The 13,439-nt window shown below is 67.3% G+C and overlaps 2 protein-coding genes across 3 annotated transcripts in view; one reads left to right on the forward strand and one right to left on the reverse strand.

Annotated features, from left to right (window-relative positions):
- TMED3 (transmembrane p24 trafficking protein 3) overlaps positions 1–13,439 on the forward strand; it is a 230,681-nt gene that overhangs the window by 168,175 nt on the left and 49,067 nt on the right. The window lies entirely within an intron of this gene.
- Positions 1–13,439, reverse strand: part of RASGRF1 (Ras protein specific guanine nucleotide releasing factor 1) — a 54,120-nt gene that overhangs the window by 16,691 nt on the left and 23,990 nt on the right. For both annotated transcript variants that reach the window (XR_009450296.1, XM_059677951.1), the window contains exons 7-14: positions 13,120–13,313; positions 11,733–11,842; positions 9,134–9,252; positions 7,030–7,190; positions 6,043–6,106; positions 5,641–5,777; positions 4,119–4,201; positions 817–1,065 (exon numbers count right to left, since the gene is read on the reverse strand). Coding sequence is in view for 1 of the 2 variants with exons in the window: in XM_059677951.1 (XP_059533934.1) it covers positions 817–1,065; positions 4,119–4,201; positions 5,641–5,777; positions 6,043–6,106; positions 7,030–7,190; positions 9,134–9,252; positions 11,733–11,842; positions 13,120–13,313 (1,117 nt within the window). In the remaining variant the exon portion in view is untranslated. The remainder of the gene's footprint in view (positions 1–816; positions 1,066–4,118; positions 4,202–5,640; positions 5,778–6,042; positions 6,107–7,029; positions 7,191–9,133; positions 9,253–11,732; positions 11,843–13,119; positions 13,314–13,439) is intronic.

Below are 13,439 nucleotides of genomic sequence, written 5' to 3' on the forward strand. Positions count from 1 at the left end.
GGACGGCCGGGCACCCGCGGGCTCAGCGAGACCAGGGCTCCGGGTGCTGGCGCCCCCTCAGCCACGGACTCCTCTGTGGGCCTCGGGGGGCATGTCACAGGCTCAGGCCTGTCCCCCCGTGCTAAACGGCCCAGCTGTGCCCATAGGGACCCCACTTCTCCTCAGAGCAGGATGCGGGTTCAGAGAGCGGGATGCGTTCCCCGTCTCCTTCCCTCCATCCCTTCCTTTTTCTTTCTTTAAATATTTGTATTGATTTCCGAGAGGAAGGGAGGGAGAGAGAGAGATAGAAACATCCATGATGAGAGAGAATCATGGACCGGCTGCCTCCCGCACCCCACAACCTGGGGATGGAGCCTGCCACCCGGGCCTGTGCCCCGACTGGGAATCGAACCGTGTCCTCCTGGCTCCTAGGTCGACGCTCAGCCCCTGAGCCCCGCCGGCCGGGCCAGGCTCTTTCTTTCTTAAATGGGGAAGGTGTGGAACTCTGACCCTTGGAGAGGGGTGGGCCCAGCTTCATGGAGGGGCTGAGAGGTGAGACCGTGGACAGAGCAGGTGTCCGCCTGCAGCGGACCCCACCCGGGAGCCCGAGGGAAGAGGTCAGCCCCACCCCCCACCCCCGCCACTCGGCTCAGTTCTGGGGGTGCCCGCCTCCCCGGCTCAGGCCACGGCTCGGTTCCGGGGGTGCCCGCCTCCCCGGCTCAGGCCGCGGCTCGGTTCTGGGGGTGCCCGCCTCCCCCGCTCAGGCCACGGCTCGGCTCTGGGGGTGCCCGCCTCCCCGGCTCAGGCCGCGGCCGGCGCTCCGGGCCCGGGAGAGACCTGGCGGGGATGGCGCTGATGGGCCGGCGGTAGATGGCGATGAGCTTGTCCAGGACCACGGCGGCGGAGGTGAAGACGCGGTAGGAGTGCAGGAAGGTGTTGAGGAAGTCAATGCTGAGGAAGCGCAGGTCGGTGAGCCGCTCCAGCAGCCGGCCCACGCTGGCGTAGCGGATCTGCAGCACCTTGCAGGAGTTCATGGTCTTGCTGAAGCGGATGTCCACGTCGTCACAGTACAGCGAGGCGTCCGACCTGCGGGGGGGGGGGGGGGGGGCGCGGGTCACACGGGGCGGGGGGGGGCGCCGGGTCACACGGGGCGGGGGGGGGGCATCGGGTCACACGGGGCGGGGGGGGGGCGCCGGGTCACACGGGGCCGGGGGGGGGGCATCGGGTCACACGGGGCCGGGGGGGGGGCATCGGGTCACATGGGGCGGGGGGGGGCGCCGGGTCACACGGGGCGGGGGGGGGGCATCGGGTCACACGGGGCGGGGGGGGGGCGCCGGGTCACACGGGGCCGGGGGGGGGCGCCGGGTCACACGGGGCGGGGGGGGGGGCATCGGGTCACACGGGGCGGGGGGGGGGCGCCGGGTCACACGGGGCGGGGGGGGCATCGGGTCACACGGGGCGGGGGGGGGGCGCCGGGTCACACGGGGCGGGGGGGGGGGCGCCGGGTCACACGGGGCGGGGGGGGGGCATCGGGTCACACGGGGCGGGGGGGGGGCGCCGGGTCACACGGGGCCGGGGGGGGGCGCCGGGTCACACGGGGCGGGGGGGGGGCATCGGGTCACACGGGGCGGGGGGGGGCGCCGGGTCACACGGGGCGGGGGGGGGGCATCGGGTCACACGGGGCGGGGGGGGGGGGCGCCGGGTCACACGGGGCCGGGGGGGGCATCGGGTCACACGGGGCCGGGGGGGGGCATCGGGTCACACGGGGCCGGGGGGCGGGGCATCGGGTCACACGGGGCCGGGGGGGGGGCATCGGGTCACACGGGGCCGGGGGGGGGGCATCGGGTCACACGGGGCCGGGGCGGGGGGGCATCGGGTCACACGGGGCGGGGGGGGGGGGCGCCGGGTCACACGGGGCCGGGGGGGGCATCGGGTCACACGGGGCCGGGGGGGGGGGCATCGGGTCACACGGGGCCGGGGGGCGGGGCATCGGGTCACACGGGGCCGGGGGGGGGGGCATCGGGTCACACGGGGCCGGGGGGGGGCATCGGGTCACACGGGGCCGGGGCGGGGGGGGCATCGGGTCACACGGGGCGGGGGGGGGGGGGGCGGCGCTCGCCACGGGGCATCGCTGTCTCCCGATGCACGGACAGCCAGGGCGGACAGACGGACAGACAGGCGGGCTGCTCGTGGAACAAGGAGGACTTTGGGAGGAGGACACCAAGAGGAAGAAGGGGCTGCGACTTATTTTATTTTTTGGCAACGATACTCTTAGAAACCGGACATTGTTATTATGTTTTTTTTAAAAGTGTTTTTTTTTTTAAATATATTTTATTATTTTTTCACAGAGAGGAAAGGAGAGAGACAGAGAGCCAGAAACATCGATGAGACAGAAACCTCGATCAGCTGCCTCCTGCACACCTCCCACTGGGGATATGCCCGCAACCAAGGTACACGCCCTTGACCGGAACCGAACCCGGGACCCTTCAGTCCGCAGGCCGATGCTCCATCCACTGAGCCAAACCGGTTAGGGCTTTTAAAGTGTTTTTATCACCCTAACCGGTGTGGCTCAGTGGATAGAGCATCGGCCTGCGGACTGAGGGGTCCCAGGTTCGATTCCAGGGCATGTACCTTGGTTGCAGGCACATCCCCAGTGGAGGTGTGCAGGAGGCAGCTGATCGATGTTTCTCTCTCATCGATATTTCTCTCTACCCCTCTCCCTTCCTCTCTGTAAAAAATCAATAAAATATATTTTTCAAAAAAGTGTTTTTATGGATTTCAGAGAGGAAGGGAGAGGGAGGAATAGAAACATCAATGATGAGAGAGGCCTGGCTGGTGTGGCTCAGTGGATAGAGCGTCGGCCGGCAGACTGAAGGGTCCTGGGTTAGATTCCAGGTCAAGGGCACATGCCCAGGTTGCTGGCTTGATCCCCTTGGGGGGCGTGCAGGAGGCAGCCGATCCATGATTCTCTCATCACTGATATTTCTCTCTCTCCCTCTCCCTCTCCCTTCCTCTCTGAAAAACAAACAAACACACACACACACACACACACACACACACACACACACACACACACTCTAGAGGCCCAGTGCACAAAATTTGTGCACAGGTAGGGTCCCTAGCCTGGCCAGTGATCAGGACCAATGTGTGGGGCGACCGGCAGGGTGATGGGGGGGGCCCTGCTGGCACCCACCTTGGCTGGCCTGGGGCCTGCGGGCTGGGTGCAGCTCCTGTGTTGAGCTCCTGCCCCCTGGTGGTCAGTGCATGTCATAGCGACCGGTCATTCTGTTGGTCTTTCCACCATTTGGTCAATTTGCATATTAGGCTTTTATTGTATAGGATATACAGTGGGGACTTCGCTTACGAGTTTAATTCGTTCCGTGACGGAGCTCGTAACTCAGATTACTCGTATGTCAAATCATAAAGTGAACGAGTGAGACACGTGATGCTGGGCTGATGTGGTGGCGTCCACTGTGACGTTCGCTGCGCCAACTAGGGATGGGGTATCTGAAGCTGCTTGTAACCCGAATTTTAGCTCGAAACTCAAAGCAAAAAACCGGCCGAGAAACGGCTCGTATCTCGAAAAACTCGTTAGTCGGGACACTCGTAAGTCAAGGCCCCACTGTATATACTTAAAAAAATGATGAGAGAGAATCATGCATACCCCACACTGGGCATGGAGCCCACAACCTGGGCATGTGCCCTGACTGGGAATCAAACCGTGACCTCCTGGTTCATAGGTTGACACTCAACCCCTGAGCCACTCCAGCCGGGCTCCACTGTTACATTTTAAACAGCCTCGTGCAAAAACCCACTGAGCCAGAGCCGTCTTCCAAACAGGCATGAACTAGCCCTGACTGCGTGGCTCAGTGGGTCAGAGTGTCGTCCCCGTGCTCCAAGCTTGCGGGTTCGGTCCCCGGTCAGGGCACAGACAAGAATCAAGCAATGAATGCATCCATCCGTCGGTGAGACCACACACGGGTGTTTCTCTCTCCCCCCCCCCCTTCTCTCTCTCAAATCAATAAATAAGAATTTAAAAACCCCCAAATAGATATAAACTCAAAACAGACAAATACCCAAGAGACGAAAGCCGGGTGTCAGAGCCAGCACGGCCGGCCCAGGGGGCCGGGGGCACTCACTTGATCATCTGTGGCACCGTGACCTTGGAATTCTCCTCGAAGGCGTTCATCATGAGACCGTTGCACCGGATGTTGTCCACGCACTGGAAGCACAGGGGCCCCGCGTCAGAGCCGCCGCCCCCATCCGGGACCCGCCCAGCGGGGGCTCCGCCCAGCGACACCGGTGCCCGGCCCCCGAGGGCCCCGTGCGTCCGGGCAGGGGCAGGGTGGATGCACAGCCACCCACGAATGTTGGTCAGAAGCCAGGCCCCTGCTCAGGGACCTTCTGGCGGCCGAAGCCTCAGTTTGTCTACCTGCAAAATGGGGACAAACTGAGGCTGGCTGTTTGCAAGGTCTGCTTTGAATGGGAAGTACCCACTCGAACCAAAGAAAAGATACATCTTGGCGTGTGTGCGTGTGTGTGTGTGTGTGTGTGTGTGTGTGACCTTTCCCCTCTCATGGTCCTCTGCCCCGAGCCCACACATTTCCGCCCGGAGAGGGCTCCTCCTTGGCTGGGGGTGTGGGTGTGGGGGAGGGGGGCTGTATTGGGTCCTATCCCAGAATCCTCTGGTTTCAGGATGCACGTGGTGGCAGTGGGGACGTCACTGGGGTGCCGCAGACAGGCGGGGCAGTGGGAGGGCAAGGCTGGGGCCCCCCGCCCCCCAGTTTTGCAGCCCGCCCTCCCAGACCCTCCCCAGCCCGGCTCCAGCGCAGCCCCGACATGCATCACAGGGCGGCTGACCCAGACGCAGGGCTTCCCAGACCCGGCTTGGCGGGCGGCCCAGGGAATGGCCGGCCAGCCCGGAGGACACAAGCCTTGTCCATCGGAACCATCCAGGCATGGGGGGCTCAGGTGTGGGGGGCCAGGCGAGGAGGGGCCAGGGGTGGAGGGGCCAGGGGTGGAGAGGCTCAGGAGTGGAGGGGTCAGGGGTGGAGGGGCTCAGGAGTGGAGGGGTCAGGGGTGGAGGGGTCAGGGGTGGAGGGGTCAGGGGTGGAGGGGTCAGGGGTGGAGGGGCCAGGGGTGGAGGGCTCAGGGGTGGAGGGGCCAGGGGTGGAGGGGCTCAGGAGTGGAGGGGTCAGGGGTGGAGGGGTCAGGGGTGGAGGGGTCAGGGGTGGAGGGGTCCAGGGGTGGAGGGCTCAGGGGTGGAGGGGCCAGGGGTGGAGGGGCCAGGGGTGGAGGGCTCAGGGGTGGAGGGGCCAGGGGTGGAGGGCTCAGGGGTGGAGGGGCCAGGGGTGGAGGGGCCAGGGGTGGAGGGGCCAGGGGTGGAGGGCTCAGGGGTGGAGGGGCCAGGGGTGGAGGGGCCAGGGGTGGAGGGGCCAGGGGTGGAGGGCTCAGGGGTGGAGGGGCCAGGGGTGGAGGGGCCAGGGGTGGAGGGCCAGGGGTGGAGGGGCCAGGGGTGGAGGGCTCAGGGGTGGAGGGGCCAGGGGTGGAGGGGCCAGGGGTGGAGGGGTCAGGGGTAGAGGGGCCAGGGGTGGAGGGGCCAGGGGTGGAGGGTTGAAGCTTGGAGGGGCCCAGGCTCTGGGGATCGGGTCATGGGCTCACCTGGCTGATGTCACTGGTCCAGGCTGCCTTCTCCTGCCGGGACGAGGCCACCAGGATGACGGTGAAGGGCGGGGCCTCCTTGGGCTCCACCCCGATCTTGAAGTCCAGGTGGTCCATGTCCTGGCCGGACCCTTTGGCTTCCGGGTGCAAAACACGCAGTCAGGCCAGTGAGTGTGGGCCGGGCCCCTAAAGCTCTGCCCGCTGGGGGAGGCGGGGGTCCGGGGCACAGGCCTCTGGCCGCCTCTTGTCCCCCCCCCCCCCCCCCGCCAGCTCCCCTCCCCCACACCCCAACCCCGTCCCCGGGGACCACGCCCGGGCCCAGCCTTCGGGTGAGTGTGTGTGTATGTACGTGTGTATGTGTGTGCACACGCGTGTACATGCAGGAGCAGCTCCCACACCGACCTTCCTCCTCCGTGCTCTCCGGGTCCTCCAGCAGGGTGCACTCGATGAGGGACACCACCCCGTTCTGCAAGAGAGCGGCCCGGGGCCGGGAGGCGGCCTGACCGTGAGCAGCCACGGCGTGTGTTCTATCCCAGGGGCGTTGAAACATACGTTTCTATTGCTTTCACCCACTGATGTTTCTCTCTTAGAAACATCCATGACGAGAGACAATCATGGACCGGCCGCCTCCTGCACGCCCCCCACTGGCGATCGAGGATGCGGGGTTTTCCGACGGAGGGGTTCTCACCTCCACTGTGCAGACCCGCACACGGAGGGAGGCTCAGGGGGGCCCAGCCCTGCCCGGCCCCCTCACCTTGGTCAGCCCCCGCCCGGCCCCCTCACCTTGGTCAGCCCCCGCCCGGCCCCCTCACCTTGGTCAGCCCCCGCCCGGCCCCCCTCACCTTGGTCAGCCCCCGCCCGGCCCCCTCACCTTGGTCAGGCCCATCCCCCGCCCGCCCCCTCACCTTGGTCAGGCCCAGCCCCGCCCCCTCACCTTGGTCAGGCCCATCCCCCGCCCGCCCCCTCACCTTGGTCAGGCCCAGCCCCGCCCCCTCACCTTGGTCAGGTGCAGCCCCCGCCCACCCCCTCACCTTGGTCAGGCCCCGCCCCGCCCCCCTCACCTTGGTCAGGTGCAGCCCCCGCCCGGCCCCTCACCTTGGTCAGGCCCATCCCCCGCCCGGCCCCTCACCTTGGTCAGGTGCAGCCCCGCCCCCTCACCTTGGTCAGGCCCAGCCCCGCCCCCTCACCTTGGTCAGGCCCAGCCCCGCCCCCTCACCTTGGTCAGGCCCAGCCCCGCCCCCTCACCTTGGTCAGGTGCAGCCCCGCCCCCTCACCTTGGTCAGGCCCAGCCCCGCCCCCTCACCTTGGTCAGGCCCAGCCCCGCCCCCTCACCTTGGTCAGGCCCAGCCCCGCCCCCTCACCTTGGTCAGCCCCCGCCCGCCCCCTCACCTTGGTCAGGTGCAGCTTCCCGCCGGAGCCGCGCGTGCAGATGATCAGGTGCTTGGAGAACAGGAAGCACTGCCGCTCGCCCTCCTTCCTCAGGGACAGGGACCCCAGGCGGCCCCGGGGGATCTTGCCTTTCTCGGACATGGGCACCTGGATGAGGGAGCCTGCGGGCGAGGAGAGGCCGGCTGACCCCTGGGTGACCTCATCTCCAGGGTGACCCCCTGGCTGACTCATCTCCAGGTTGATCTCTGACCCCTGACTGACCCCTGGCTGACCCTGTCTCCAGGGTGGCCCTCTGAGCACCCTGGGAGTCGAGCGTGGGACTGAGCTTAGGATCAGGGGGACCCCAGTCCTGGCAGCAGCCCTGCACGTGGCCACACCCTCCAGCCCCTCCCCCGGGCCAGGCACGGGGACAGGGCTGGGCTGATAGAGAGGCGCCCTGGGGGACCCCGTGGCCTCCCGGCCAGGGCCAGGCCTGGGCAGCAGGCGGGGGTGGGGGGGCGGCCTTGGCTGGCAGGAGGCTGACGGAGGGAGGGGCTGGCTCTGGCCCAGGGGGACGAAAAGAAACGGGAAGATGATGAGCCGGGACGGAGGGATTGACCTCCCCGCCCCCTCAGACGCTGCAGTGCCCAACCGTCCACTGGGACGTGCAACAGGCCGCCTGCGAGAGCCGTGCGCACACTGGACAGAGGGAAACCGGAAGCCAGAACCTCTGCATCTCCCCCCAGCCCCGGGGACCCGCGGTCACTCCCCCAGCCCTGTGGACCCTGTGGTCACTCCCCCAGCCCTGCGGACCCTGTGGTCACTCCCCCAGCCCTGTGGACCCCGCGGTCACTCCCCCAGCCCCGGGGACCCTGTGGTCACTCCCCCAGCCCTGTGGACCCCGCGGTCACTCCCCCCAGCCCTGCGGACCCTGTGGTCACTCCCCCCAGCCCTGCGGACCCTGTGGTCACTCCCCCAGCCCTGTGGACCCCGCGGTCACTCCCCCAGCCCCGGGGACCCTGTGGTCACCCCCCCAGCCCTGGGGACCCGCGGTCACTCCCCCCAGCCCTGGGGACCCTGTGGTCACTCCCCCCAGCCCTGGGGACCCTGTGGTCACCCCCCCAGCCCTGGGGACCCGCGGTCACACCCCCCAGCCCTGGGGACCCTGTGGTCACCCCCCCAGCCCTGGGGACCCGCGGTCACTCCCCCCAGCCCCGGGGACCCGCGGTCACTCCCCCCAGCCCTGGGGACCCGTGGTCACTCCCCCCAGCCCTGTGGACCCTGTGGTCACTCCCCCAGCCCTGTGGACCCTGTGGTCACTCCCCCAGCCCTGTGGACCCTGTGGTCACTCCCCCAGCCCTGTGGACCCTGTGGTCACTCCCCCAGCCCTGTGGACCCTGTAGTCACTCCCCCCAGCCCTGTGGACCCTGTGGTCACTCCCCCCAGCCCTGTGGACCCTGTAGTCACTCCCCCCAGCCCTGTGGACCCTGTGGTCACTCCCCCCAGCCCTGTGGACCCTGTGGTCACTCCCCCAGCCCTGTGGACCCTGTGGTCACTCCCCCAGCCCTGTGGACCCTGTGGTCACTCCCCCAGCCCTGTGGACCCTGTGGTCACTCCCCCCAGCCCCGGGGACCCTGTGGTCACTCCCCCCAGCCCCGGGGACCCTGTGGTCACCCCCCCAGCCCCGGGGACCCTGTGGTCACTCCCCCCAGCCCTGGGGACCCGCGGTCACTCCCCCAGCCCTGTGGACCCTGTGGTCACTCCCCCCAGCCCTGGGGACCCGCGGTCACTCCCCCAGCCCTGTGGACCCTGTGGTCACTCCCCCCAGCCCTGTGGACCCTGTGGTCACTCCCCCCAGCCCTGCGGACCCTGTGGTCACTCCCCCCAGCCCCGTGGACCCTGTGGTCACTCCCCCCAGCCCCGTGGACCCTGTGGTCACTCCCCCCAGCCCTGGGGACCCGCGGTCACTCCCCCCAGCCCCGGGGACCCGCGGTCACTCCCCCCAGCCCCGGGGACCCTGTGGTCACCCCCCCAGCCCTGGGGACCCGGGGTCAGGCCGGCAGGCGCGGCAGCCGCAGCAGCCAGGGGGCCCAGTCCCCCCCCCGGCCGGCTGGCGCGGGCCCACCTTGCCTGACGAAGGTCTGGCTGGTGTCCAGCAGGATCTCGCAGCCCTCGATGATCATGCGCTCGATGGCAAGGTTCTTCCGGATGTTCTCCGTCTCGCTCACCTCGTCGTGCATGATCCTGGGGGGCGGACGGGGAGCCGCGCAGTCGGACACAGCTCGGGCGGCCGCCCCGGGGGGGAGGGGTGCCCGGCCCAGCCGGGTCTGGGGAGAAAGCCTGGCACCCCCAATTCCCAGCGGGGCCCCCCACAAAGGGGTCGGGAGCAGGAAGGAGCCAGTGTGCTGGGCAAGGAGAGGCCCAAGCTCACGTTATCTCCCACAGCCCAGGAGGGGGCGATCTTGTGTCAGAGAAAAGGAGATGGAGGTGAACAGCCAAGACGCAGGCCGCTGGGATTTAAAAGTCTGACACATGCCCAGCCGGCGTGGCTCCGTGGTTGAGCGTCGACCTATGAACCGGAAGGTCAGGGTTCGATTCCCGGTCGGGGCACAGGCCCGGGTTGCAGGCTCGATCCCCAGTGGGGGGCGTGCAGGAGGCAGCCGGTCCATGATTCTCTCATCATGGATGTTTCTCTTTCTCTCTCCCTCTCCCTTCCCACCCCTCCTGAGGGCTTCTATACTTGTGGTTACATCCCCACTGAATTCTCTTATATGGCTGTTTTTAAGCTTATTATTTTTAAAAATAACGTTTAAGTTGACTTTTAGAGAAAGAGGAAGGGAGAGGGAGAAAGAGATAGAAACATGGGTGAGAGAAAAACATCACGGATCGGCTGCCTCCTGCACGGCCCACCCTGGGGACGGAGCCCGCAACCCGGGCATGTCCCTTGACCGGGAATCGAACCCATGACCTCTGGGTTCCTGGGTTGACGCTCAGCCACGGAGCCACGCTGGCCGGGCTTTGGCTGTTTTTTAAATCCTGGCTCGGGCTTGGCTTATTGTCAGAGGTCACGGCAGTGCCGCCGGTGCAGGGACAAACCCACTGGGTGAGTTTTGTAGGTGCTGCGGGGCTGGGAGGGAGCTTGGCTGGGTGCGTCCCAGTCTGAGAAACAAATCAAGTCCCTCCTCTCCCTGCAATACCGCCCCTGTCCACAGGGCGGCAGCATTCGCTCACTTTTTTGGGGGAAAAAATGCCCATTCGCGAAGGTGGATGCACAAGTTCGTGGCCAACTTTGCTTGCAAACTTGGTTTCAAAAACTAGTTTTGTCATTTTTAAAAAAATATATTTTTACTGATTTCAGAGAGGAAGGGAGAGGGAAAGAGAGTTATAGAAACATCCATGATGAGAGAGAACCATGGATCGGCTGCCTCCTGCACGCCCCCCACTGGGGATGGAGCCCACAGCCTAGGCGTGTGCCCTGGACCGGAATGGAACCCGGGACCGGTCAGCCCGCAGGCCGACGCTCTATCCACTGAGCCACACCGGCCGGGGCTGGTTTGTCATTTTTGAGCGACGGTCTGAACAAGTTTCCTGCCAACTCCTTCTCAGGGCCTTAGTATTTCTTTCCCCCCCACCCCCCAACCCTCTTCTATGTTGGTTTTTAAGGTCCCGGCTCTAAACGGGCTTATTACGGGGGGGCCTGGCGATGCAGCCCTAGCTCAGCTGAGTCTGACCTCGGCGAACGTGTGGGTTCAGGCCGGGGTGGGAGGGAGCCGGACACAGCTGGTTCCTAATCTGAGATAAAGAACCCAAGACCCTTCAGTCCGAGGGCGGGGGCTCTATCCACTGAGCAACCCGGCCTGGGCGGTCCCGGCACATTAGGGAGGGAGGCAGGTCACCTTAGCCCCTAATCCGAGAGGACAAAGAGTGGACTGCACGCCGGGGCCCTGGGGGACGGGGGCAGCGTCTTAGGCCACATGACTGGGCAGCTAGGTGCTCCCTGCCCTGTGCCCGCCTGTGCCCGCCCTGTGCCCACCTGTGCCCGCCCTGTGCCTGCCTGTGCCCGCCCTGTGCCCGCCCTGTGCCCGCCCTGTGACAGGTGTCCCGGGTCAGGTGTCCCTCAGGGCCAGGAGCCCCCGTTGGAACGTGTGTGTGTGTGGGATCTGGTCCCCGGGTTTGTGGTCCCTCCTCCCTGCACACCCTCCCCCACTCTTCTCGTCTGCTCACCCGGCCCTGACTCGGCCTGTCTCCCTCTCCACATTGGACCGTCAGCAACTCCAGCTCCAACACCCGCCCCGAACCGGACCCTCCCGCTCACCTCCCCGGGACCCTCCGGCCTGGGGCGGGCAGCGCCCCTTCCTGGCCTCCCCTGCCCCCCTCTGTCTGCGGGAGGCCCCCAGGCTTCAGGGGCTGAGAGGGGCCCTGGCTGTCCCCCGTGGACACGGCCTGGGCTGATGGGGCCTTGGGCACACGGAGGCCGCCCCGGGCCCCGCGGGAGACGGAGGATGTGAGCCGCTCCTGTCCCGGGAGGTGGCCCTGCCTCGGACCTGCCCCCGAGGGAGCTGGGCCTTCCGCCCCCATGGGTGTGAGCTGCGAACCAGGCACTGCTCCCCCCCGCCCTCCGCCACCTCGAATCCTACCCTGAGCAGGAGCTCCCCTGTGGGCTCAGCACCCCGGGGGGGGCGATGGGGGCACCCCGGGGTGGGGGGGGGTCGGGCTGCGCTCACCGGGACAGCTCCTCCAGCTTGGACTTGGCGTAGTCCAGGCTGTTCCGCTCCACGTGCTCATAGGGGGTGTGCGCCAGGAGCTCGTGCAGCGTCAGGATGTACCTGGGGATCTGGGGGGGCGGGGGAGGGGGGGAGGGACGGGGAGGGGACAGGGATGGGGAAGGACAGAGGGACAGAGCAGCATTGGGAAGGGTTCGCGCAGCTCGAGGACACCTGCAGGGGCAGGGCCTGGGGTGCCTGGGGCCAGGAGGGACGGGGCCCCTGAGGGAGCTGCCCCGGCCTTCCCACCACGCCTGCTCTGTGGGGCACCCCACCGCCCCCTCCCCCCCCCCGCCCCCGTTCTCCAGCCCCAAGCAGGCATGGCAGGGCCTGGACTCTCCCTGTGTGGCTACGGGAGCCCCACAGGGCGGCCCACCTGGAACATGGGGTAGGTGAGAACGCACCTGGGGTGGGGAGTGGGGGGGCGCACCTGGAACATGGGGGTGAGGATGCACCTGGGGTGGGGGGGACGCACCTGGAACATGGGGGTGAGGATGCACCTGGGGTGGGGGTGGGGGTGGGGGGGGACGCACCTGGAACATGGGGTAGGTGAGGACACACCTGGAACATGGGGTAGGTGAGGACACACCTGGAACATGGGGTAGGTGGGGGTGCACCTGGGGTGGGGGTGGGGGTGGGGGGGACGCACCTGGAACATGGGGTAGGTGAGGACACACCTGGAACAAGGGGTAGGTGGGGGCGCACCTGGGATGGGGGTGGGGGTGGGGGGGACGCACCTGGAACATGGGGTAGGTGAGGACGCACCTGGAACATGGGGTAGGTGAGGACGCACCTGGGATGGGGGTGGGGGTGGGGGGGACGCACCTGGAACATGGGGTAGGTGAGGACGCACCTGGAACATGGGGTAGGTGAGGACGCACCTGGGGTGGGGGTGGGGGTAGGTGGGGGCACACCTGGAACATGGGGTAGTTGAGGATGCACCTGGGACGGGGATTAGGTGTGGGGGCGCACCTGGAACAGGGGGTAGGTGAGGATGCACCTGGGACGGGGGGTAGGTGGGGGCGCACCTGGGGTGGGGGTGGGGGTGGGGGGGACGCACCTGGAACATGGGGGTGAGGATGCACCTGGGACAGGGGGTGGGGGGGACGCACCTGGAACATGGGGGTGAGGATGCACCTGGGACAGGGGGTGGGGGGGACGCACCTGGAACATGGGGGTGAGGACGCACCTGGAACATGGGGGTGAGGATGCACCTGGGGTGGGGGTGGGGGGGACGCACCTGGAACATGGGGTAGGTGGGGGTGCACCTGGGGTGGGGGTGGGGGGGACGCACCTGGAACATGGGGTAGGTGAGGATGCACCTGGGGTGGGGGTGGGGGGGACGCACCTGGAACATGGGGTAGGTGAGGAACGTCTCCAGCGTCCGCTCCTCGCAGTCGGGCTTGGCCTCGTAGTGCTTGAGCAGCTTGTCGAAGTCGCGGTTCTGCTTGCAGTGCGCCAGGATCTGCAGGCTGTACTGGTGGTTGCGCACGAACTCCTGGTAGATGTTCAGCATCGGCAGCAGGATGTCGAACAGGTCGGCTGCGGGGCGGGGTCGGCGGGGGTCAGTGGGGTTGGTGGGGGCAGCAGGCAGCACCTCCCCCCTGAGACAGACAGGCGCTCTAGGCCCCTCCCCCAGAGACCCTGCCTTTGGAGGGGACGCTGGCC

The sequence above is a fragment of the Myotis daubentonii genome, chromosome 21, assembly GCF_963259705.1.
Source record: "Myotis daubentonii chromosome 21, mMyoDau2.1, whole genome shotgun sequence".
Classification (NCBI taxonomy): domain Eukaryota; kingdom Metazoa; phylum Chordata; class Mammalia; order Chiroptera; family Vespertilionidae; genus Myotis; species Myotis daubentonii.